This window comes from Balaenoptera acutorostrata, chromosome 3, assembly GCF_949987535.1.
Source record: "Balaenoptera acutorostrata chromosome 3, mBalAcu1.1, whole genome shotgun sequence".
Classification (NCBI taxonomy): Eukaryota; Metazoa; Chordata; class Mammalia; order Artiodactyla; family Balaenopteridae; genus Balaenoptera; species Balaenoptera acutorostrata.
This window is the reverse complement of record NC_080066.1, coordinates 11204647-11223446: the sequence shown is the minus strand read 5'-3', so window position 1 is coordinate 11223446 and position 18800 is coordinate 11204647. Positions and strand designations below refer to the sequence as shown.

Genomic DNA, 18800 nt, shown 5'->3' with positions numbered 1-18800 from the left:
CTAACACCATACACAAAAATAAACTCAAAATGGATTAGAGACCTAAATGTAAGACTGGACTATAAAACTCTTAGACGAAAAAAAAAAAACAAAAAACTCTTAGACGAAAACATAGGAAGAACACTCTTTGACATAAATCACAGCAAGATCTTTTTTGATCCACCTCCTAGAGTAATGGAAATAAAAACAAAAATACACAAATGGGACCTAATGAAACTTAAAAACTTTTGCACAGCAAAGGAAACTATAAACAAGACGAAAAGACAACCCTCAGAATGGGAGAAAATATTTGCAAACGAATCAATGGACAACGGATTAATCTCCAAAACATATAAGCAGCTCGTGCAGCTCAATATTTTTTTTATAATAATTTTTTTTTAATTTTAGGAATTTTTAAAAAATTAATTAATTTATTTATTTTTGGCTATGTTGGGTCTTCGTTTCTGTGAGGGCTTTCTCTAGTTGCGGCAAGCAGGGGCCACTCTTCATCACGGTGCGCGGGCCTCTCACTATTGCGGCCTCTCTTGTTGGGAGCACAGGCTCCAGACACGCAGGCTCAGTAGTTGTGGCTCACGGGCCTAGTTGCTCCGCGGCATGTGGGATCTTCCTAGACCAGGGCTCGAACCCATGTCCCCTGCATTGGCAGGCAGATTCTCAACCACTGCGCCACCAGGGAAGCCATCGTGCAGCTCAATATTAATGAAACAAACACCCCAATCCAAAAATGGGCAGAAGACCTAAATAGACATTTCTCCAAAGAAGACATACACATGGCCAAGAAGCACATGAAAAACTGCTCAACATCACTAATTATTAGAGAAATGCATAACAAAACTACAATGAGGTATCACCTCACACCAGTTAGAATGGGCGTCATCAGAAAATCTGCAAACAACAAATGCTGGAGAGGGTGTGGAGAAAAGGGAACCCTCTTGCACTGTTGGTGGGAATGTAAATTGATACAGCCACTATGGAGAACAGTATGGAGGTTCTTTAAAAAACTAAAAATAGAATTACCATATGACCCAGCAATCCCACTACTAGGCATATACCCAGAGAAAACCATAATTCAAAAGGACCAATGCACCCCAATGTTCATTGCAGCACTATTTACAGTAGCCAGGACATGGAAGCAACCTAAATGCCCATCGACAGATGAATGGATAAAGAAGATGTGGTACATATATGCAATGGAATATTACTCAGCCATAAAAAGGAACGATATTGGGTCATTTGTAGAGATGTGGATGGATCTAGAGACTGTCATACAGAGTGAAATAAGTCAGAAAGAGAAAAACAGATATCGTATATTAACGCATATAGGTGGAACCTAGGAAAATGGTACAGATGAACCAGTTTGCAGGGCAGAAATAGAGACGCAGATGTAGAGAACAAACGTATGGATACCAAGGGGGGAAAGTGGCAGGGCGGGGGTGTGGTGGTGGGGGGATGAATTGGGAGATTGGGATTGACATGTATACACTAATATGTATAAAATGGATAACTAATAAGAACCTGATGTATAAAAAAATAAATTAAATTAAATTAAAAATAAAAAAAGATGTCAGGGAAGACCTCTCTGAGGAAGTAGCTGTTGCGAGATATGAGTCATTAAAACTATTCACAAATATTCTGGTTCTTCTCCTTCTAGGCACTTGGTATGACAATATTTTCCTACTCCCCTTCAAGTAAGATGCAGCCATGTGACCTGAATTTCCCCGTGTGAGTGGAAGTCATGTCCTTTTTGGGTAGAAGCCTCATGAACTAATGGCTGACTTGCCGTGTTCTGTTTCTCTCTGGTGTGGTGATGGGTGATGTTTTCGGTTGCCTGGGTCCTGGAATGAGGACGAGAAGCAGAGCTCCCGACAATCCTCAATGCACAGGTCACACGAGCAAGCAATAAGTCTTAGTTGCTTTTAGTTACTGAAATTTGGGGGTTGTTAACCACAGCACAACCTAACCTAATCCTGACAACAAGGGATAGAAATCCTAGCTACAAACGTGTTCTGGAAAGTTGCAAAGCACTATACAAATAGACTCTAAGAGCTCAGTATTCTGGTAAATTAGTTTCATGGTAACCAGTTCAATCCATTTCACGAAACACTGAGGGCAACACCTCATTTCAGCTTAGTACAACCACTGAGGTTCATAATGATGATTGTGTCATCACAAGTGATTAAATTATGTTTAGCATACTCTGTTTAGGAAAAAGAACTACCTCACAAATGGGTAAAAGCTGCAGTGATCTGAAATATTCCCATGTGTTGGATCATTGAGGGCTAATGTATACTATTAATATTAATAATTGCATATATTATAATATCCACTCTTTACTGAACTTCTATTAGGTACCAGGTATTGTGTCAAGTGCTTAATATATTTTATATCATTTAATCCTCACCATGCTGTGATAAATCTAGTAACTTGTTAAAAATCACAGAGTTAAGTAAGTGGCAGATTTAGAATTTGAAATGCTTGTCTTCCTATTATTGCTATGTAACTCAGGCATACATCCATGTTTCAGTTTGCTTACACAAATTATTCTCATGGCACAAATGGACATGTAATACTTTATATGAAACTAAAACATGAGGTTCATTCACTTTTAAAAAATGGCCTTGCCTTTAAAAGGACTTCCTATCTCACTTACCAATAATAGATTTTAAAGCTTAACTCAGATAAGTAGAAAGTAAGTTGAGTTAGTTCTTCGTAAGCCCTGACTGGTTAGCCATCGAGAGTACACTAGGAGCAGAGAATTTGCATGGCTTCATAGACAAGCACAGGTAGACTAACCTTGTTTTTTTCTGTCTCTGTGATGGAGACTCTCAATTTCCTGTTCAAGGCAGAAAATGTATTGAAATGGACAGCTTAGGTGGAAGGCAGCCAGTGTGGCGGTTTGTGGCATGACCATCAAAGGAGAAGGGTTTTTACATGATGGTGGAGAAATGATGGATTGGAAATGGCTTTAAAAAGTCAGGAGAGGGGCTTCCCTGATGGCGCAGTGGTTAGGAATCCGCCTGCCAATGCCGGGGACAGGGGTTCGAGCCCTGGTCTGGGAGGATCCCACATGCCGTGGAGCGGCTGGGCCCGTGAGCCACAGCTGCGGAGCCTGCGTGCCACAGCTACTGGGCCCGTGCACCCTGGAGCCCGTGCTCCACAACCGGAGGGGCCGCAACAATGAGAAGCCCGTGCACCGCAACTGAGAGTGGCCCCCGCTCGCCGCAACTAGAGAAAGCCATGCACAGCAACAAAGAACCAAAGCAGCCAAAAATAAATTAAAAAAAAAAAAAAAAGATCCAGGAGAATGAAATTTCTGCTTTTCCACACCCTATGGGACAAGGACCGTGAGGAGCCTCCAGGGGCCATAGAAGGAAGACGTATCCAGAGAAACTTGAAATCTTTGTAAGCATGAGCTGCCAACTCCTAGATTCCTACTAAGGTCTTCCAAAGGTGTCTCAGCCAGCTGAGTGACAAGGGTTTCTCAGGGAATAAGTAGTGTTCTCTGACAACAGCGTTGACGTTCCTGTTTTGACGGTGAACAGTCATTGGATTCACCATGGTAGATCACTGGATGACCTCAGTACAAGCCCCTCTTACATCAATGTTACAATTTCCTCTTTTTCTCTTCTTTTCTTCCTTCTTTCCTTCCTTTCTTTTTTGCCACAAGTCATTATTATGCATTATTATTCTTTAGGATTTTGTACTCATATTATACTATGTGTGTTTCCAGCATTTTTATGCTCTATAAGTATGCAAAGTAAAATAGGTCTTATATAAGGTATTTTTCATAAGCTTTTTAAATTGTAAAGTTCTATACTTAAACTGCTAAACCCAAGCTTCTATAATTTTCAACAATGAAATTATATGCCTATCTGATAAGCACCTTTTCAGATAGAAATGAAGGTCCTGAAAAGACTAAATATTGTACAGCACTTTCAAGGTCTGCTTTACTCCAAACCAAACACAAATGAGTATATTCAAACTGAAATAGTACTGTGAATTATTTACAGTACACTGATAGGATGGATGGTTCTAAAGTTGTTTTCCTCTTCATTTCTCTCATTCTGTTAACAAGATAATGTAAACTAATGACTAAATCTTAGGATCTTCTGAAAGGTTATTCCTTCTAGATTTATAGTAACAACTGTGCTTCTAGTGACAATTTCACCTCACCGAAAATGAGTACCTGTTAGAGAATGTTTCTTATAAATGTTAAATATATTAATAATTGAAATTACGAAAAACAATTACAGTTTTCCTCTACTGAACTATATGTTGTTGTTCATTCCAAATTCTCTGTAATTTCATCACACTAGATTTGGACCGAACACAGGCTTCAGAGGAGTGAGAAGTGGCATTCTAGATAATTTGTCCAGTGAGAACACTATTTTTTTAACTGAAGTACAGTTGATTTACAATATTATATTAGTTTTAGGTGTACAACGTAGTGGTTCAAAATTTTTATAGATATAAACTCCATTTAAAGTTATTATAAAATGTTAGCTATATTTCCCTTGTATCTTATTTATTTTATCCATAGTAATCTGTACCTCTTAATCCCCTACCCCTTTCCAACCCCTTCCCCTTTTCCTCTCCCCACTGGTAACCATTAGTTTGTCAGTGAGGGCACTATTAGTGATAATACAGACAACCATTATGAATACCATATTTAAATTATCTGAATATCAGGTCTTATTAATATATCACAAGGCTACCTTTTTATTGATGTACTTTGGAACTAGTCCTGAAGTTTCGAGGTCATGCTTGTCTCCAGTTCTTTTGTCAACATAAACTGGTTTAGGTTTTTTAGCCACTCCCATAATGACATCGGCTGCATTTGTATTTATAAAATTTTTTTCACTCTGTATCCCCATGACTGGATGGTCCGTCCTCAATGGCACAGGAGGCTTTCTGGGCTCATTCCGTTCAAACTTCTTTTCTGTTAAACATAACATCTCCTTGTTAATATTGAACGATAAATGTGGCTACTCAGTACTATTTATAGCATCCAGATATTTTACCACTAGTATATTAGAGTTTTATTAATAATATATTCAAATATTTAAGGTAAAAATCAGCAATCATAAATGCAAAAAATTAAATGTGACATAATCAATTAATATGTTGGAGAACAATATAAAAATCTAAGGGAAGAAAATAAACACCCCAAATCATATGCTAGCTAAAACATTTTTATTAGCTATTATAAAAATATTTTCTTATAAAGATTTCAATAACAAATGTTCAGTATGCCCATTGAAAAAAGTCCAAAGAAACATTAACACTTTTTTCTGAGTACCTTCAATATTATGAATAATTGCCTCTTCAGAGGAAAGTTACTGTAAAATCGCCAAGTAAATAAATCAAACTTGATGTATCTGATGTATCCAGGAATCTGTGGATGTTTTTCACTAAAACGATTACTATTATAAGGTATAAAAATCATGTAATAGCAATGTACCTAACATGCAGCTTAAGAAATGATAAATGACCAACACTGCTGAGGTTTCCTATTCACTCCTCCCTGATTACAGCTCACCTCCTAAAATAACTGCTCTCCAAAGTGACTTCTCTCTCTCTACCACATTCTCTTCATTAGCAGCAGATGAAAGTGGCCAATTTTACAGTCTCTTTGACTTGACCATTCCAACTTATCTATTTTGATACAGCCACATCAAAGTGGTTTGTCAAAATGCTAAAATGTAAAATAATTACACTTTATTTCCAAGAACCGAAGGCAACAACTATCTTGACAAAACCTTACTCAAAGGCTTCCCTGGTGGCGCAGTGGTTAAGAATCTGCCTGCCAATGCAGGGGACACGGGTTCCAGCCCTGGTCTGGGAAGATCCCACATGCCACGGAGCAACTAAGCCCGTGCACCACAACTACTGAGCCTGCGCTCTAGAGCCTGCGAGCCACAACTACTGAGCCCACACGCCACAACAACTGAAGCCCGCGTGCCTAGAGCCCATGCTCCACAACAAGAGAAGCCACCGCAATGAGAAGCCTGCATACCGCAATGAAGAGTAGCCCCGCTCACCGCAACTAGAGAAAGCCCGCATGCAGCAACGAAGACCCAATGCAGCCAAAAATAAATAAATTAAATAAATTTAAAAAAACAACAAAAAACCCCACCTTACTCAAATCTTAACCCCATCACAATTACTATGGACTTTGACTTTATTCATTTCTGTACTGTTTGAACTTTTAAATCATTTTATATAACTTTTATTATCAGACAAAAATACTTATTATTAAAAGTTTATGAACTGGATTAATCTCTTGTTATAGGCTGAATTGTGTCCCCCCCACCATATTCATACATTGAAGCCCTAAATGCCAGTACCTCAGAATGGGACTGTAGTTGGACATGCTTTTAAAGAGGGACTTAAGTTAAAATGAGGTCATTAGGGTGAACCCTAATCCAATATGACTGATGTCCTTGTAAAAGGAGGAAATTTGGACACAAACACACACAGAAGGAAGCCATGTGAAGACACAGGGAGAAGACAGTGATCTATAAGTCAAGGAGAGAGGTCTCAGAAGAAATGAACCCTGGAAACATCCTGATCTTGTTTTTTTGTTTGTCTGTTTTGTTTTGTTATTGGTTTTTTTTTTTTTTTTTGGCCATTCCGCGTGGCATGTGGGATCTTAGTTCCCCAACCAGGGATCGAACCCATACCCCCTGCAGTGGAAGCCCAGGGACCACCAGGGAATTCCCACTGGACCACCAGGGAATTCCCAGTAACACCCTGATTTTGGACTCTAGCTCTCAGAATTGTCACAAAATAAATTTCTGTTTAAGCTACCCCGTACTTGTTATGGTAACAGCCCTAGCAAACCAATATACCCCTGATAATTCTACACCCCCGCCCCGGAAACATTATAAAGGAGGTTTTGAATGTTCACTTATTCATTAATTCATGCAATATATTTTTGTTGAGCAATTAGTATGTCCCCAGGTAATGCTCTAGGAACTGCGGATATAGGAGTGAACAGAAGAGACAAAGTCCCCTTTCTCATGGAGTTTACATTATAGTGGGGGATGAAGAAATAAAATATAATATGTAGACTATACTGTATATATTTGCTTGAACTATATGTAAAATTGTTTATTGTTTTTGACCTACAAAAATGGTTATCCTCTTCCTATTTAACATACTACTGAGATGTTGTGAGCATTGTCAGAAATTGAATTAGGGAGTTCTTCCAAAGCCCGGAGCAGAGAATAAGCCTGTTACAACCCAAATAGCTCCCTTCTACCAGATATACCCAAGTCAGGTTGGGTATATCAAGTAAGGTTGGCATAATCAGTTTGCCTAAAAAACCAGAGGCGTCCATCTTATAGATGTTCACATGGGAAACATTTAGAAGCCAGATTTAATTATGAGTTGAAAGCGCATGCAAAGGACTCCCATAACGATAGCTTTAGAAATGCAATTAAGAGGCAAAACTGAATTCTCAGAAAATGAGGAAACAGTTTAGAAAGACTGATAATTCATTCTTAGTTGAGTAAGTATATTATAAACCTTGGTTGTTTGTGGTTATGCACTGGATAGAGCCTAAAGCTCACCCCATCTTACCCTTATATCTATCAATATCTAAACATCATATTTTTTCATCCGAGGAGTAGGGGTTGGCAATGTGGGGTGGCTCGGAAAATGGGGCGAGGATGTCTCTTTACAAATTATTCGGTGGTAGTGTTAATAAGTCTGAAAACCAAATGACTGGGTTTCTTTTTAGGCTATAATAAAACGGCAATATCAACACGGTCTCGTAGTCATGCAGATGTTCTACTACTTAAATTTAGAGAAATCTTCTTGTACCGGTTAGGTATTTTTCAGTGTGTCTAGCAAATTATTGTGTTCAGAATGGCAGAATATTCACCAAGAGACTGGCAGTAGCTTTGGCCTATATTACCTTTAACTTTGTGTCACTGGACGGGGCCTTTAAAGCTCTTGCAATGCCCTGAATTTCTTTATTCCTAAGGCCAATGAAATTTTGTGTTTGTTTTGCCTTATAATGTTTATAAGAGAAGAGACAGACTTCTTCCCTTTCTCCTTATTTGAAACTTAGGATTTATATAGTTAGGTTATATAATATGCTTAACATTGGAGAGGATTCGTGAGGACCCAAGTAATATCATTGGTTCTAAGGCACTTAAAGTATTAAATTCCATTTTAAGACTTTCCAGTGTTCTCAAGTGCTTGTGGGTCACAAAATATCAAGACTCCACTTAAGGGAGCTACAAGAGAGGCTTCTGGAGACATGAATTTCAGTATGAATGTTGTATTTTCAGACTTGCTTCTTCCACCTTTCCCAATAATGTCCTCATCCTCTGTCACGGCATGAGGGTTATGAGAGAGGATTGTGGGACACATAATATTGCCATAGGGAGAAATAGTTTCATTTTTGTCAAAAGGCACACCCTAGTTGGGCTTGAGATATTGCATTATTTCCTTGATGCCAGAAGATGGGAAGAGGCTTTTTTTGGGCTGCGTCAGGTCTTCGTTGTTGCGCACGGGCTTTCTCTAGGTGCGGTGAGCGGGGGCTACTCTTCATTGCGGTGTGCGGGCTTCTCATTGCGGTGGCTTCTCTTGCTGCGGAGCACGGGCTCTAGGCGTGTGGGCTTCAGTAGCTGTGGCACGCGGGCTCAGTAGTTGTGGCTCGCGGGCTCTAGAGTGCAGGCTCAATAGTTGTGGTGCACGGGCTTAGTTGCTCCGTGGCATGTGGGATCTTCCCCGACCAGGGCTCAAACCTGTGTCCCTGCATTGGCAGGCAGATTCTTAACCACTGCACCACCAGGGAAGTCACCGAGGCTAACTTTTTAAAATAGATAGACTCATTGCCCTCTTCTCTTTATTATCTGAAAACATCAGGGAAGACATACCCAAGATGGGAAGAAGTTGCTTCCATGAATACCAATAACAATTCCTTTTTCATCCACTCTCCACTTTCCTGATGGCCTTTTCCCCTGATATCCATATTCTCTATGACCACAATTGACTACATAATTTGTGAGGCCCAGTACAAAATGAAAATGTGGGGCTCCTTGGTAAAAAATTAGTAGGCATTTCAAGATGGCAAAAGCAGAGCATTAAACCAAGTGTGGGATCCTTGAAGCACGGGGCCCTTTGTGACTGTACAGGTAGCATGCCCAAGAAACTGGCTCTCATTCATGAAGGCTCCTCCATTACATCTAACTCTTTCAGTGTCCTAATGGTCTTAGAGATCGGAGAGAGTTAAAGCCCATACTCAAGGCTCAAGTGAGCCTGACAGTTGCTTCGACAACTGATAATAACGGTTGTAGTTTTCATCTCTTGGAGAAAAGACTAGACAGGGTTTAGATGCTGAGCTATCTTGCCCACTGAGGTTTAGACCTCTTCTTATGATCCTTGTTATTGAAGTCATATAACTAGTTATGAAGATGGTGGGGCATGTGGTGCTGGAGGTGGGGTTTTACCAGATAGTCCAAGATGTAGTTCAAGATCCTTGCACCATCAAAGGAAAGTCTATTTGGGGGGCAACTTGGCATTCTCCACTCTCTTTTTCTACATTGTGGGTCTTTTTGAGAACATTTATTTAAAATATTTTTTCACGTAAGTATAGTTGATGTATAATATTGATATTATATAAGTTACAGGTGTACAATATAGTGATTTTAAAGGTTATACTCCATTTACAGTTATTATAAAATATTGGCTATATCCCCTATGTTGTACACTATATCCTTGTATCTTATTTTATACATAATATTGTACCTCTTAACCCCCTACTTCTGTTTTGCTCCCTCCCTCTTCCCTCTCACAACTGATAACCACTGGTTTGTTCTATCTGTGAGTCTGCTTCTTTTCTGTTATATTCACAAGTTTGTTGTATTTTTTAGATTCCACACATACACGATGTCATACATTTCCCTGTCTGACTTCTTTCACTTAGCATAATACCCTCCAAGTCCACCCACGTTGCTGCAAATGGCAATAATTCATTCTTCGTTATGGTTGAGTAGTATTCCATTGTATACATATACCACATCTTTATCTATTAATCTGCTGATGGGCACTTAGGTTGCTTCCATGTCTTGGCAACTGTAAATAACGCTGCTATGAACACTGGGGTGCATCCAGTATGTTCTTGACTTCTGCTTTCTCCTAGTCTCTCAAATTCTGTTAATATGAGGTAAAGTTGCTATCACTGTAAACATTTAATACTCACAGACAAAATAATTTTAAATTATCTGCTAATACTTTTAATATTAAAAAGAGTGATAAAACCTACTGGGCGGTAGAGTTTTTTCCTTTGAATGTTTCTTCAGGAAATCCTTTGGAGAAGGTACTTCAAGTTTTGCTGGTCCCATAGTTTTCATTGCAGTTTTAAATTTTTGCTTGTCATCTTTTACAGCTGCCTTAAAAACTGATACATACCTAAAATTAAAAAAAAAAGTTGTAGCATTTATATTTCTAGTAAAAGTTATTTAAAGTTTAAAAAAAGATATACATTTCTAATTTATATATATCTATATTCATTTGGAGATAGCCATAAAGCATAATTATCTGAATTATCTGAGCCCTGTCCATCAGGCTTAGGCAATCTAGATGGAACCTTTGCCCTAAGAAAAACGTGCCAGGATAAAGATGGTCATAGTAGTTCCTTATTATGCTTTGAATATGTGTAGCATCTATAGTGATGTCACCTCTCCCATTCCTGATATTGGTAATTTATGTCTTCTTTTTTTTTTTTTTTTTTTTTTGCTGATAAGTCTAGCTAAGGGCTTATTAATTTTATTGATTTCTTAAAAAACCAGCTTTTCATTGATTTTCTTTAATGTTCACATGTTTTCCATTTCAATGATTTCTGCACTGATCTTTACTATTTCTCCTTATTTGGAGTTTAATTTGCTTTTCTTTTTCAATTTTTTTTTTTTTTTTTTTTTAGTTTCTTAAGGTACAAGTTTAGATATTTGACTTTAAACCTTTATACTTATCTAACAGAAGCTATAAAATTAAAAAATACCTTTTTAATTCCCTTCTGATATCTTCTTTGGCTTAGGAGTTTGTTTAGATGTGTTTTGCTTAATCTCCAAATATTTGGGGATTTTCTAGATACCTCTTTGATTTCTAATTAATTTCTATTGTGGTTAAAGAATATAATTGTAAAATTTCAATCCTTTAAGATTTTCTGACACTTGTTTTATGGCACAAAGCATAGTCTATCTTGGTAAATGTTCTACATACACTGGAAAAGAAAGTGCACACTGCTGCTGTTGGCTGTAGTGTTCTATCATTGACAATTAGGTCAAACTGGTTAGAAGTATTTTCAAGTGTTCTAATAATCATTGAAAGAGAGATGTTGAAATCTCTGACTATAATTGTGGATTTGTCTATTTCTTCTTTTAGTTCTACCGGGTTTTGCTTCATGTATTTTGAAGCACTATTAGTAGGTGCATAGCATTTAGAATACCTTCTTGAAATACTAATCACTTCAATATTATGAAATAATACTCTATATCCCCTTTAAAATTCTGTACTCTAAAAATCTACTCTGTCTGATATTAATATAACCAGTCCACATTCCTTTGATTTATGGTAACAGTATTTTTCCATTCTTTGACTTTTTACTTACTTGTGTCTTTATTTTTAAGGGGATTTTCTTAAGGAAAGCACAGAATTTTTATCCTTTCAAAGGGTTTCATTTCTTTGTTGTATTTAGACCATTCACATTTAATGTGATTTTTAAAATATGTTTGTGTTTAAATTTTCCATCTTGCTATTTCTTTTCTACATACCCCATTGCTGGTTCTTCCTTATTTTATTCTGCCTTATTTTTTGTTTTTGTTTTATTTTGTGGAAGTTCTAAGGTTTACAATATACATGTTTAACTGATCACAGCCTACCTTCAAGTATTATTATGTCACTTCACATAGGACATAAGAACTTTACAAGGGCTTCCCTGGTGGCATAGTGGTTGAGAATCTGCCTGCTAATGCAGGGGACACAGGTTCAAGCCCTGGTCTGGGAAGATCCCACATGCCGCGGAGCAACTAGGCCTGTGAGCCACAACTACTAAGCCTGCGCGTCTGGAGCCTGTGCTCCGCAACAAGAGAGGCCACGATAGTGAGAGGCCCGTGCACCGCGATGAAAAGTGGCCCCCACTTGCCGCAACTGGAGAAAGCCCTCGCACAGAAACGAAGACCCAACACAGCCAAAAATAAATAAAATAAATTTTAAAAACAACAACGACAAAAAAAACGCAAATGAGTTTAAAAAAAAAAAGAACCTTACAAAAGAATACTTGCATTTACCCCCCCACCTTTATCCTAATGTTCTATGTGTGTTATAAAACCTGTAATTCATTGTGATTACCTTCCCTTTAAAAAGCCAAAGAAATTAAAAAGAAATTCAGAAGGAAATTTACAAAGAAGAAACTTTAATATTTACCCATATATTTACCATTTTATGTGTTCTTTATTTCATTGTGTAAATCCAAATTTCCAACTCATACCCTTTTTTTATGCATTATGGACTTTTAAACTTCTGGCTTCCACTGTTTCTGATATTTGCTGACCTTCTTTCTTCCTCTGTATGTAATGTTTCTTTTTTCCTTGGCTGTTTTTAGGATTTTTCTCTTTATTACTGGTTTTAAGAAATTTTATGTTAATGGCCCTTGGTATGGTTTCCTCCCCCTCCTCTTGCTCCTCCTCCTTCTCCTTTTCCTGCTTGGGGTTCATTATGATTCTTGGATTTGTGGATTTAGAGATTTCATTAATTTTGTCAAAATTTCAACCATTATTCAAATACTTATTCTGTATCTCTCTACTCTCCTTCTGGGACTCTAATTACACTTGTGTTAGGTTGCTTGATGTTGTCCATAGCTCACTGATTCTGTTTTCCTTTTCAGTTTTTTTTCCTCTCATTTTCATTTTGTATTGTTCTAGTATAACTATGTCTTCAAATTCAACAATATTTTCTTCTTCAGTGTCTTAGCTGCTGTTATTCCCATTAAGTATACAATTTTCGATTTAGACATGGTATTACTTATGTCTTCAAGTTAGATTTGGGGTTTTATTTACCCTTCTATTTCTCTCCATATCTTGCTCATGTTTTCCTCTGCCTTTTTGAACACATGGAGAATATTTAAAATAGTGGTTTTAATCTCCTTGTCTACTAATTCTCTCATTGATGTCATTTCTTTGTCTGTTTGTATTGACTGATTTTTCTCTTGGTTATACATTGTACTTCTGGGTCCAGGAGCTTTTAGTCTATTTCTGATTTGGCCCTACTACTGAGGCAATATATTTCTGAGGGCACTACTCAACCCCTTGCATCTTAGGAGGAGTTTCCACTCTGGTTGGTGGGAATATAAACTTTATCTGGCTCTGCTGCCTTCTGTTGGTTATTTCCCTGGCCTTGGTAGTTTCAACATACAAAAGTACTGTCAACCAAAGACTTCAGGGAAATTCTCCTGCATACTTCTATAGTTCTCTATATATGTAGTTCTTTCCTCTCTGGTACTCTTGTGCTGTGAACTCTACATGCCTTGACCACCTCAAACTCTGAACTCTGTTTCTTTAACTCAGGGAAACTGCTGGATTTTGTTTTAATTTCTCTTTCCTGGACTTTTGTCTGGAGATTCTCTCCAGAGAGTATGTTGGGACAATTGTAGGGCTTGTTTCCCTTCTCTTAGGGGTGAGTGCTCTGTGTTGCCTATTGTCCAGTGCCTGAAAAACCATTGTTTTACATATATTTTTCTGGTGTTTTAGTTGTTTAAGGTGAGAGGGTAAATTCCACTCTTGATTGGAAGCAGAAGTTCAGCTACACCACTTTTAATAATTTGTATTCTCAAATATAAGGTAAGTTTGTGTGAAGAAACATTAAATTGTTTCTTGCTTTTAGAAGCCTTTCCTCAATCATGAACTAAATGGCTGGGAATTAATTATGGTCCAAACTGAATGAGCTCACTAGATACCATCAGGAAATAATGTTCAATCCAAATCTGTGCCTTAAAATTCCCATGGAAGTTGGAATTGGCAGATATGATCCCTTAATAAAATAACTTCCTCTGGAGTAAAAAGGAGTGCATATACTCTCACCTTTTTAAAATTTGCAATCTTGTGATTCATTACACTATTTTGTGTGAGTTGAAAGCTCACCATCCGTTATAGAAAACAAGATATTCTATTCTATATGAATAATAATTTTGTAATTTTTCCAAATTACAAAATTTTTTTAAAATGATGAAACTAATGTAATGGTATATGTCAATTATAGCTCAACAACAACAAGAAGGAATAAAGATCTAGGTTCCCTCCATCTCCTCAATTCATTTTCCAGAAAAAATTATGTTTTCTATATCTCTATTTATGTATGAATTGTAACTTGATTTTTAAAACTTAATATAGGGGCTTCCCTGGTGGCGCAGTGGTTAAAAATCCGCCTGCCAATGCAGGGGACACGCATTCAAGCCCTGGTCTGGGAAGATCCCACATGCCACGGAGCAACTAAGCCCGTGTGCCACAACTACTAAGCCTGTGCTCTAGAGCCTGCGAGCCACAACTACTGAGCCCACGTGCCACAACTACTGAAGCCCGCGCGCCTAGAGCCTGTGCTCAGCAACAAGAGAAGCCACAGCAATGAGAAGCCCGCGCACCACAACGAAGAGTAGTCCCTGCCCACTACAACTAGAGAAAGCCCGTGCACAGCAACGAAGACCCAACACAGCCAAAAATAAATAAATAAAATAAATTTATTTTTTAAAAAACTTAATAAAATGTGATAACTTTCCATATTAGTACACATAAAGCTTACTTTCTTTTCTTTTTTTATTGCATGAAAGAGTCTTTGAATTCTATAGCACTTTACAATTTTCAAAAGTTTCACCCACATCATTTCATATAATCCCATAATAATCCTTTTTTCCCCCACCCCCTATATTACCCTTCCCCCCTTCCCTCTCCCCACTGGTAACCACTAGTTTGTTCTCTATTTCTGTGAGTCTGCTTCTTTTTTGTTTTATCCACTAATTTGTTATATTTTTTAGACTCCACATATAAGTGATATCATACAGTATTTGTCCTTCTCTGTCAGACTTATTACACTTAGTATAATGCCCTCCAAGTCCATGCATGTTGCTGCAAATGGCAAAATTTCATTCTTCTTTTTATGGCAGAGTAGTATTCCATTGTATATATATACCACACCTTCTTTATCCATCCATTTATTGATGGACACTTAGCTTGCTTCCATTATACTTTCTTTTCAATAGTTGCATTTTATTCCATTTTCTGGATAGTGTGGTTTTATTATAAAGATCCAGAGGGTGACTTTATTAGACAACAGGCCTTACTTTCTACTTTTTATCAGATGTGGGCTATAGATTAATTATTCTAAAACTAAAGTTATCTTCAATATATCTTCTTGCACTTATTTTCTTGCCAATAGTCACCACATAGTCATATTAAATCTGTAGATACACAGTTCTAGAGTAGTTTATCTTAAAAAGCACACAGAGAAATACAGACCAAGAGTTGGTACAGTTTGAGATTTTTTTTATCCTAATGGGTTAGATGAACATCTGGTTAACTACTGTTTTTTGTTTGTTTTGTTTTAAATGTCAGGCCAATATTATTGCAGCACTAGTCAATTGTGCAGAATTTTGGGACCTAGACTGCTCATAGCTCATTGTTCAACTGGAAGAGGGTGCCCTTCATCCCACTTTGATTACATATATCCATTTTCTAAATTCTCATTTAGCATCTGCATCTCTCATTAGGGTTTTCAATAATATATGGTTTTATTGTTAACCAACATTTTAATGTTTATCTTTCAGTTCCCCAAGGAGCCTGTAACATCTGAGGTAAGGGAGATCACAGTGCTGTCAATTGTTGGTTTCCCCAAGGAATCCACCTCTTTGTGAAAGCTGGATGATCATCTTGCCAGTCTTGCAAAGAGCTGCAGTGAGCTTTATTGAAGCTGGGTTTATAACTCAGTGATGCAAACAAGGCTCGCAGCTTAATATATTTCTTTCTTAGCATGAATTTGTACTGCAGTAAGGGGATTGGGTAAGGGCAAGTTTGTGTTATTGTGGTGAGAAAGAATTGGTTAAATGTTTTATTATGCTCTGTTTTTTATAAATTAGTGTTTTGCATGCATGACATCTTGTCAAATTAAAAACTCATGGTTGTGCTGACAGTGTAGGCTAACTTCACCCTAATGCAATGAGTTCTTTGCCATCACATTTGGATGCTTTCTACTCCTTTCACCGTAGGTTAGTTTTTTCTCCTTACTCCTTCAGAGTAAACCAAGGAGTTTGTGCTGTCACTCCAACATTGCCCAAGGGCAATGTTATACACTAATAGGAGTTCAGTAAGTGCTTGCCAAATGAATAAAGATTTTTCCTATAAAATTTCTTGAAAAAGTCACCTAGATGCAGTAAAGCTTTTAAATTTACCAAAAAACAAAACACCTATTTAATAAACTATCTTAACTTTCAAATACAGTATTCTATGGAAAATATAATCTGCCAGTGAGTTATACAAAGAAGCTTTATCTTGTACAATATACAGGAATTTTTGACCAAAAGTCCATTCAGCAATAGTTAATTTGAACACTTCTCATAAACTCTGCAACTGTACCATATCATACTTTGAATTCCTATTTCTAATTTCTACCAGATTTTGAGACGCTAATGAAAAACAAAATAGGTACTGGTTTGGTTAAAAACAGATACTCAGGCTTAAAAATGGAAGGATCTGCCCTTTTGTTGAAGATGTTATGCACCCCAAGTAATTACTAGTAAAGATAATTGATAATTAGATGTGAAAGACCTTAAAGATTATCTAGTTCATTTAGTTTGTTTTACAGATCAGAAAACAAATGAAAATGTATTCATGATCACAAAACCAATTAGCTGCAGAGCCTGTTTTTTTTTTTTTTTGTTTTTTTTTTTAGCCCAGTGCTCTTGCAATGCGGTTTTGATTGGATCAGGAAAAAGAGAAAGGTAAAAGCTGCAAAAATCCTAGGAGGAATGAGATTTTCTCTATCAGTTACCTTCTTTTCTCCCCATAGATTTAAGTAAGCGCTAAGTCCCAGGAGACTAACTGGGATGTTTACTGTGTGGTTACCTTTTCGAAATTTGGGGAATTAAAGGGGCTCCTAACACCTACATGAAAATCTTAACTCAGTTACGTATTTTTGGGTCTCTATCAATCCACTCTTCCTTCCATCAACTATCAGATCAAGAAAAGACCTTAGAGGGACTTCCCTGGTGGCACAGTGGTTAAGAACCCACCTGCCAATGCAGGGGACACGGGTTCGAGCCCTGGTCCAGGAAGATTCCACATGCCGTGGAGCAACTAAGCCCGTGCGCCACCACTACTGAGTCTGCGCTCTAGAGCCCATGAGCCACAACTACTGAAGCCCGTGTGCTACAACTACTGAAGCCCACGTGCCTAGAGCCTGTGCTCCACAACAAGAGAAGCTACCGCAGTGAGAAGCCCGCACACGGCAACAAAGAGTAGCCCCCGCTAGCCGCAACTAGAGAAACCCCGCATGCAGTAATGAAGACCCAATGCAGCCAAAAATAATAAATAAATTTATTTTTAAAAAAAGAAAGAAAATGACAACTTAGTTAACAAAAAAAAAAGACCTTAGAAACGATCTCATCCATTTATTTTGTTTCACCAATCAAAAAACTTAGGCTCAGAAACAAACAGGAATTTATATTTGACAATACTCTTGGGGAAAAAAAGTAAGTATTATCCCTTTATAGAGGGAGCAGCAGTGTAGTCAGAAACAAAACAATGAACTCCTGAAACCAAGTTTCAAGCGTCCTAACACAGGATAATAAAATTGTGATTTCCTCTTTTCAACAATAAGAAATTTCAGGCTATGGTGTATGCCACATCATACACGAACAATTAAATTACAAACACTCACACACGTATTAAAAGGAGGCTAACATAAAAAAACGGCCCTCTCACAGCACCAGGCCGCCCTCTCTGTGAATTGTGAGATGCTAAATACTTATATTTTGCAAACTCTTCTTTAAGAAGTTGTCATCCAAGGCTACTTCATTGAGACAAAAATACATGTTATCTCGTTTTGAAAGTGATATGACGCTTATTTAATCCTGAAATGGAACAATAATTCCCCATTCTTGTTTCAAGTGGTAATCTTCGCTTACCCACATACCTAGGAGGCGGGGGAGGTTCCTTCCAGTCACTGGGTATGAGGTTATAAATGCTCTCAGAAGAGCACGTTGGATCCATGGCCACCAAATGAGTCCTTAAAACTACTCAGCTTTTTTCTCAATATACCAGTATCTCCATCCCTTTCTTCATCGCTTCCCCTTTCCTCTCCTACTCTCTTGCCTTCTCAAGGAACTAAGCCTTCTCTCTTTCACACAATTCCCCTTTGACCTCTTCTTAGCTGTCCTCTCTTGGGAAGAAAATAAAATATCTCCTCTATTACTCTTGGGATCACTTAGCGTTGTTGACGGCGCGACTGCCCTGGAAACAGTTACTAGGCAACGGGGAAGTGGAAGGTGGCCCTGCAAACTACCTTTCCTCTCTTCCCTCTCTCTGCAGCTCCTTTTCTCTCAGAGAAGTTCAACCCGAAAACCACTGTTTATATGTACCTTTGGTAGTAAAGGGGTGAAGAGTGGCGTCCCCTTAAAAATGTTGCTCTTTCCTGTTTCTGTATATTTGGAGAAAAAGATAAACTCTACCAGAGACACGTGCAGCAGCGAAGCTGGCGTGCAAGCGTCGCACAATAACATTCTTGTGCGCAGGTGCCAACCCGGT

General features: G+C 37.9%; 1 protein-coding gene across 3 annotated transcripts in view; it reads right to left on the bottom strand.

Annotated features, from left to right (window-relative positions):
* ENKUR (enkurin, TRPC channel interacting protein) overlaps window positions 1-18800 on the bottom strand; it is a 31080-nt gene that overhangs the window by 12035 nt on the left and 245 nt on the right. The window contains exons 1-3 of one of the 3 annotated variants that reach the window (XM_007189894.2): window positions 18635-18753; window positions 10280-10425; window positions 4716-4939 (exon numbers count right to left, since the gene is read on the bottom strand). In XM_007189894.2, coding sequence (XP_007189956.1) covers window positions 4716-4939; window positions 10280-10367 — 312 coding nt within the window. In that variant the 5' untranslated portion in view covers window positions 10368-10425; window positions 18635-18753. Of the gene's footprint in view, window positions 1-4715; window positions 4940-10279; window positions 10426-18189; window positions 18405-18634; window positions 18754-18800 lie in introns of those variants that run through there. The other 2 variants (XM_007189892.3, XM_057544404.1) reach the window with 2 other exon arrangements.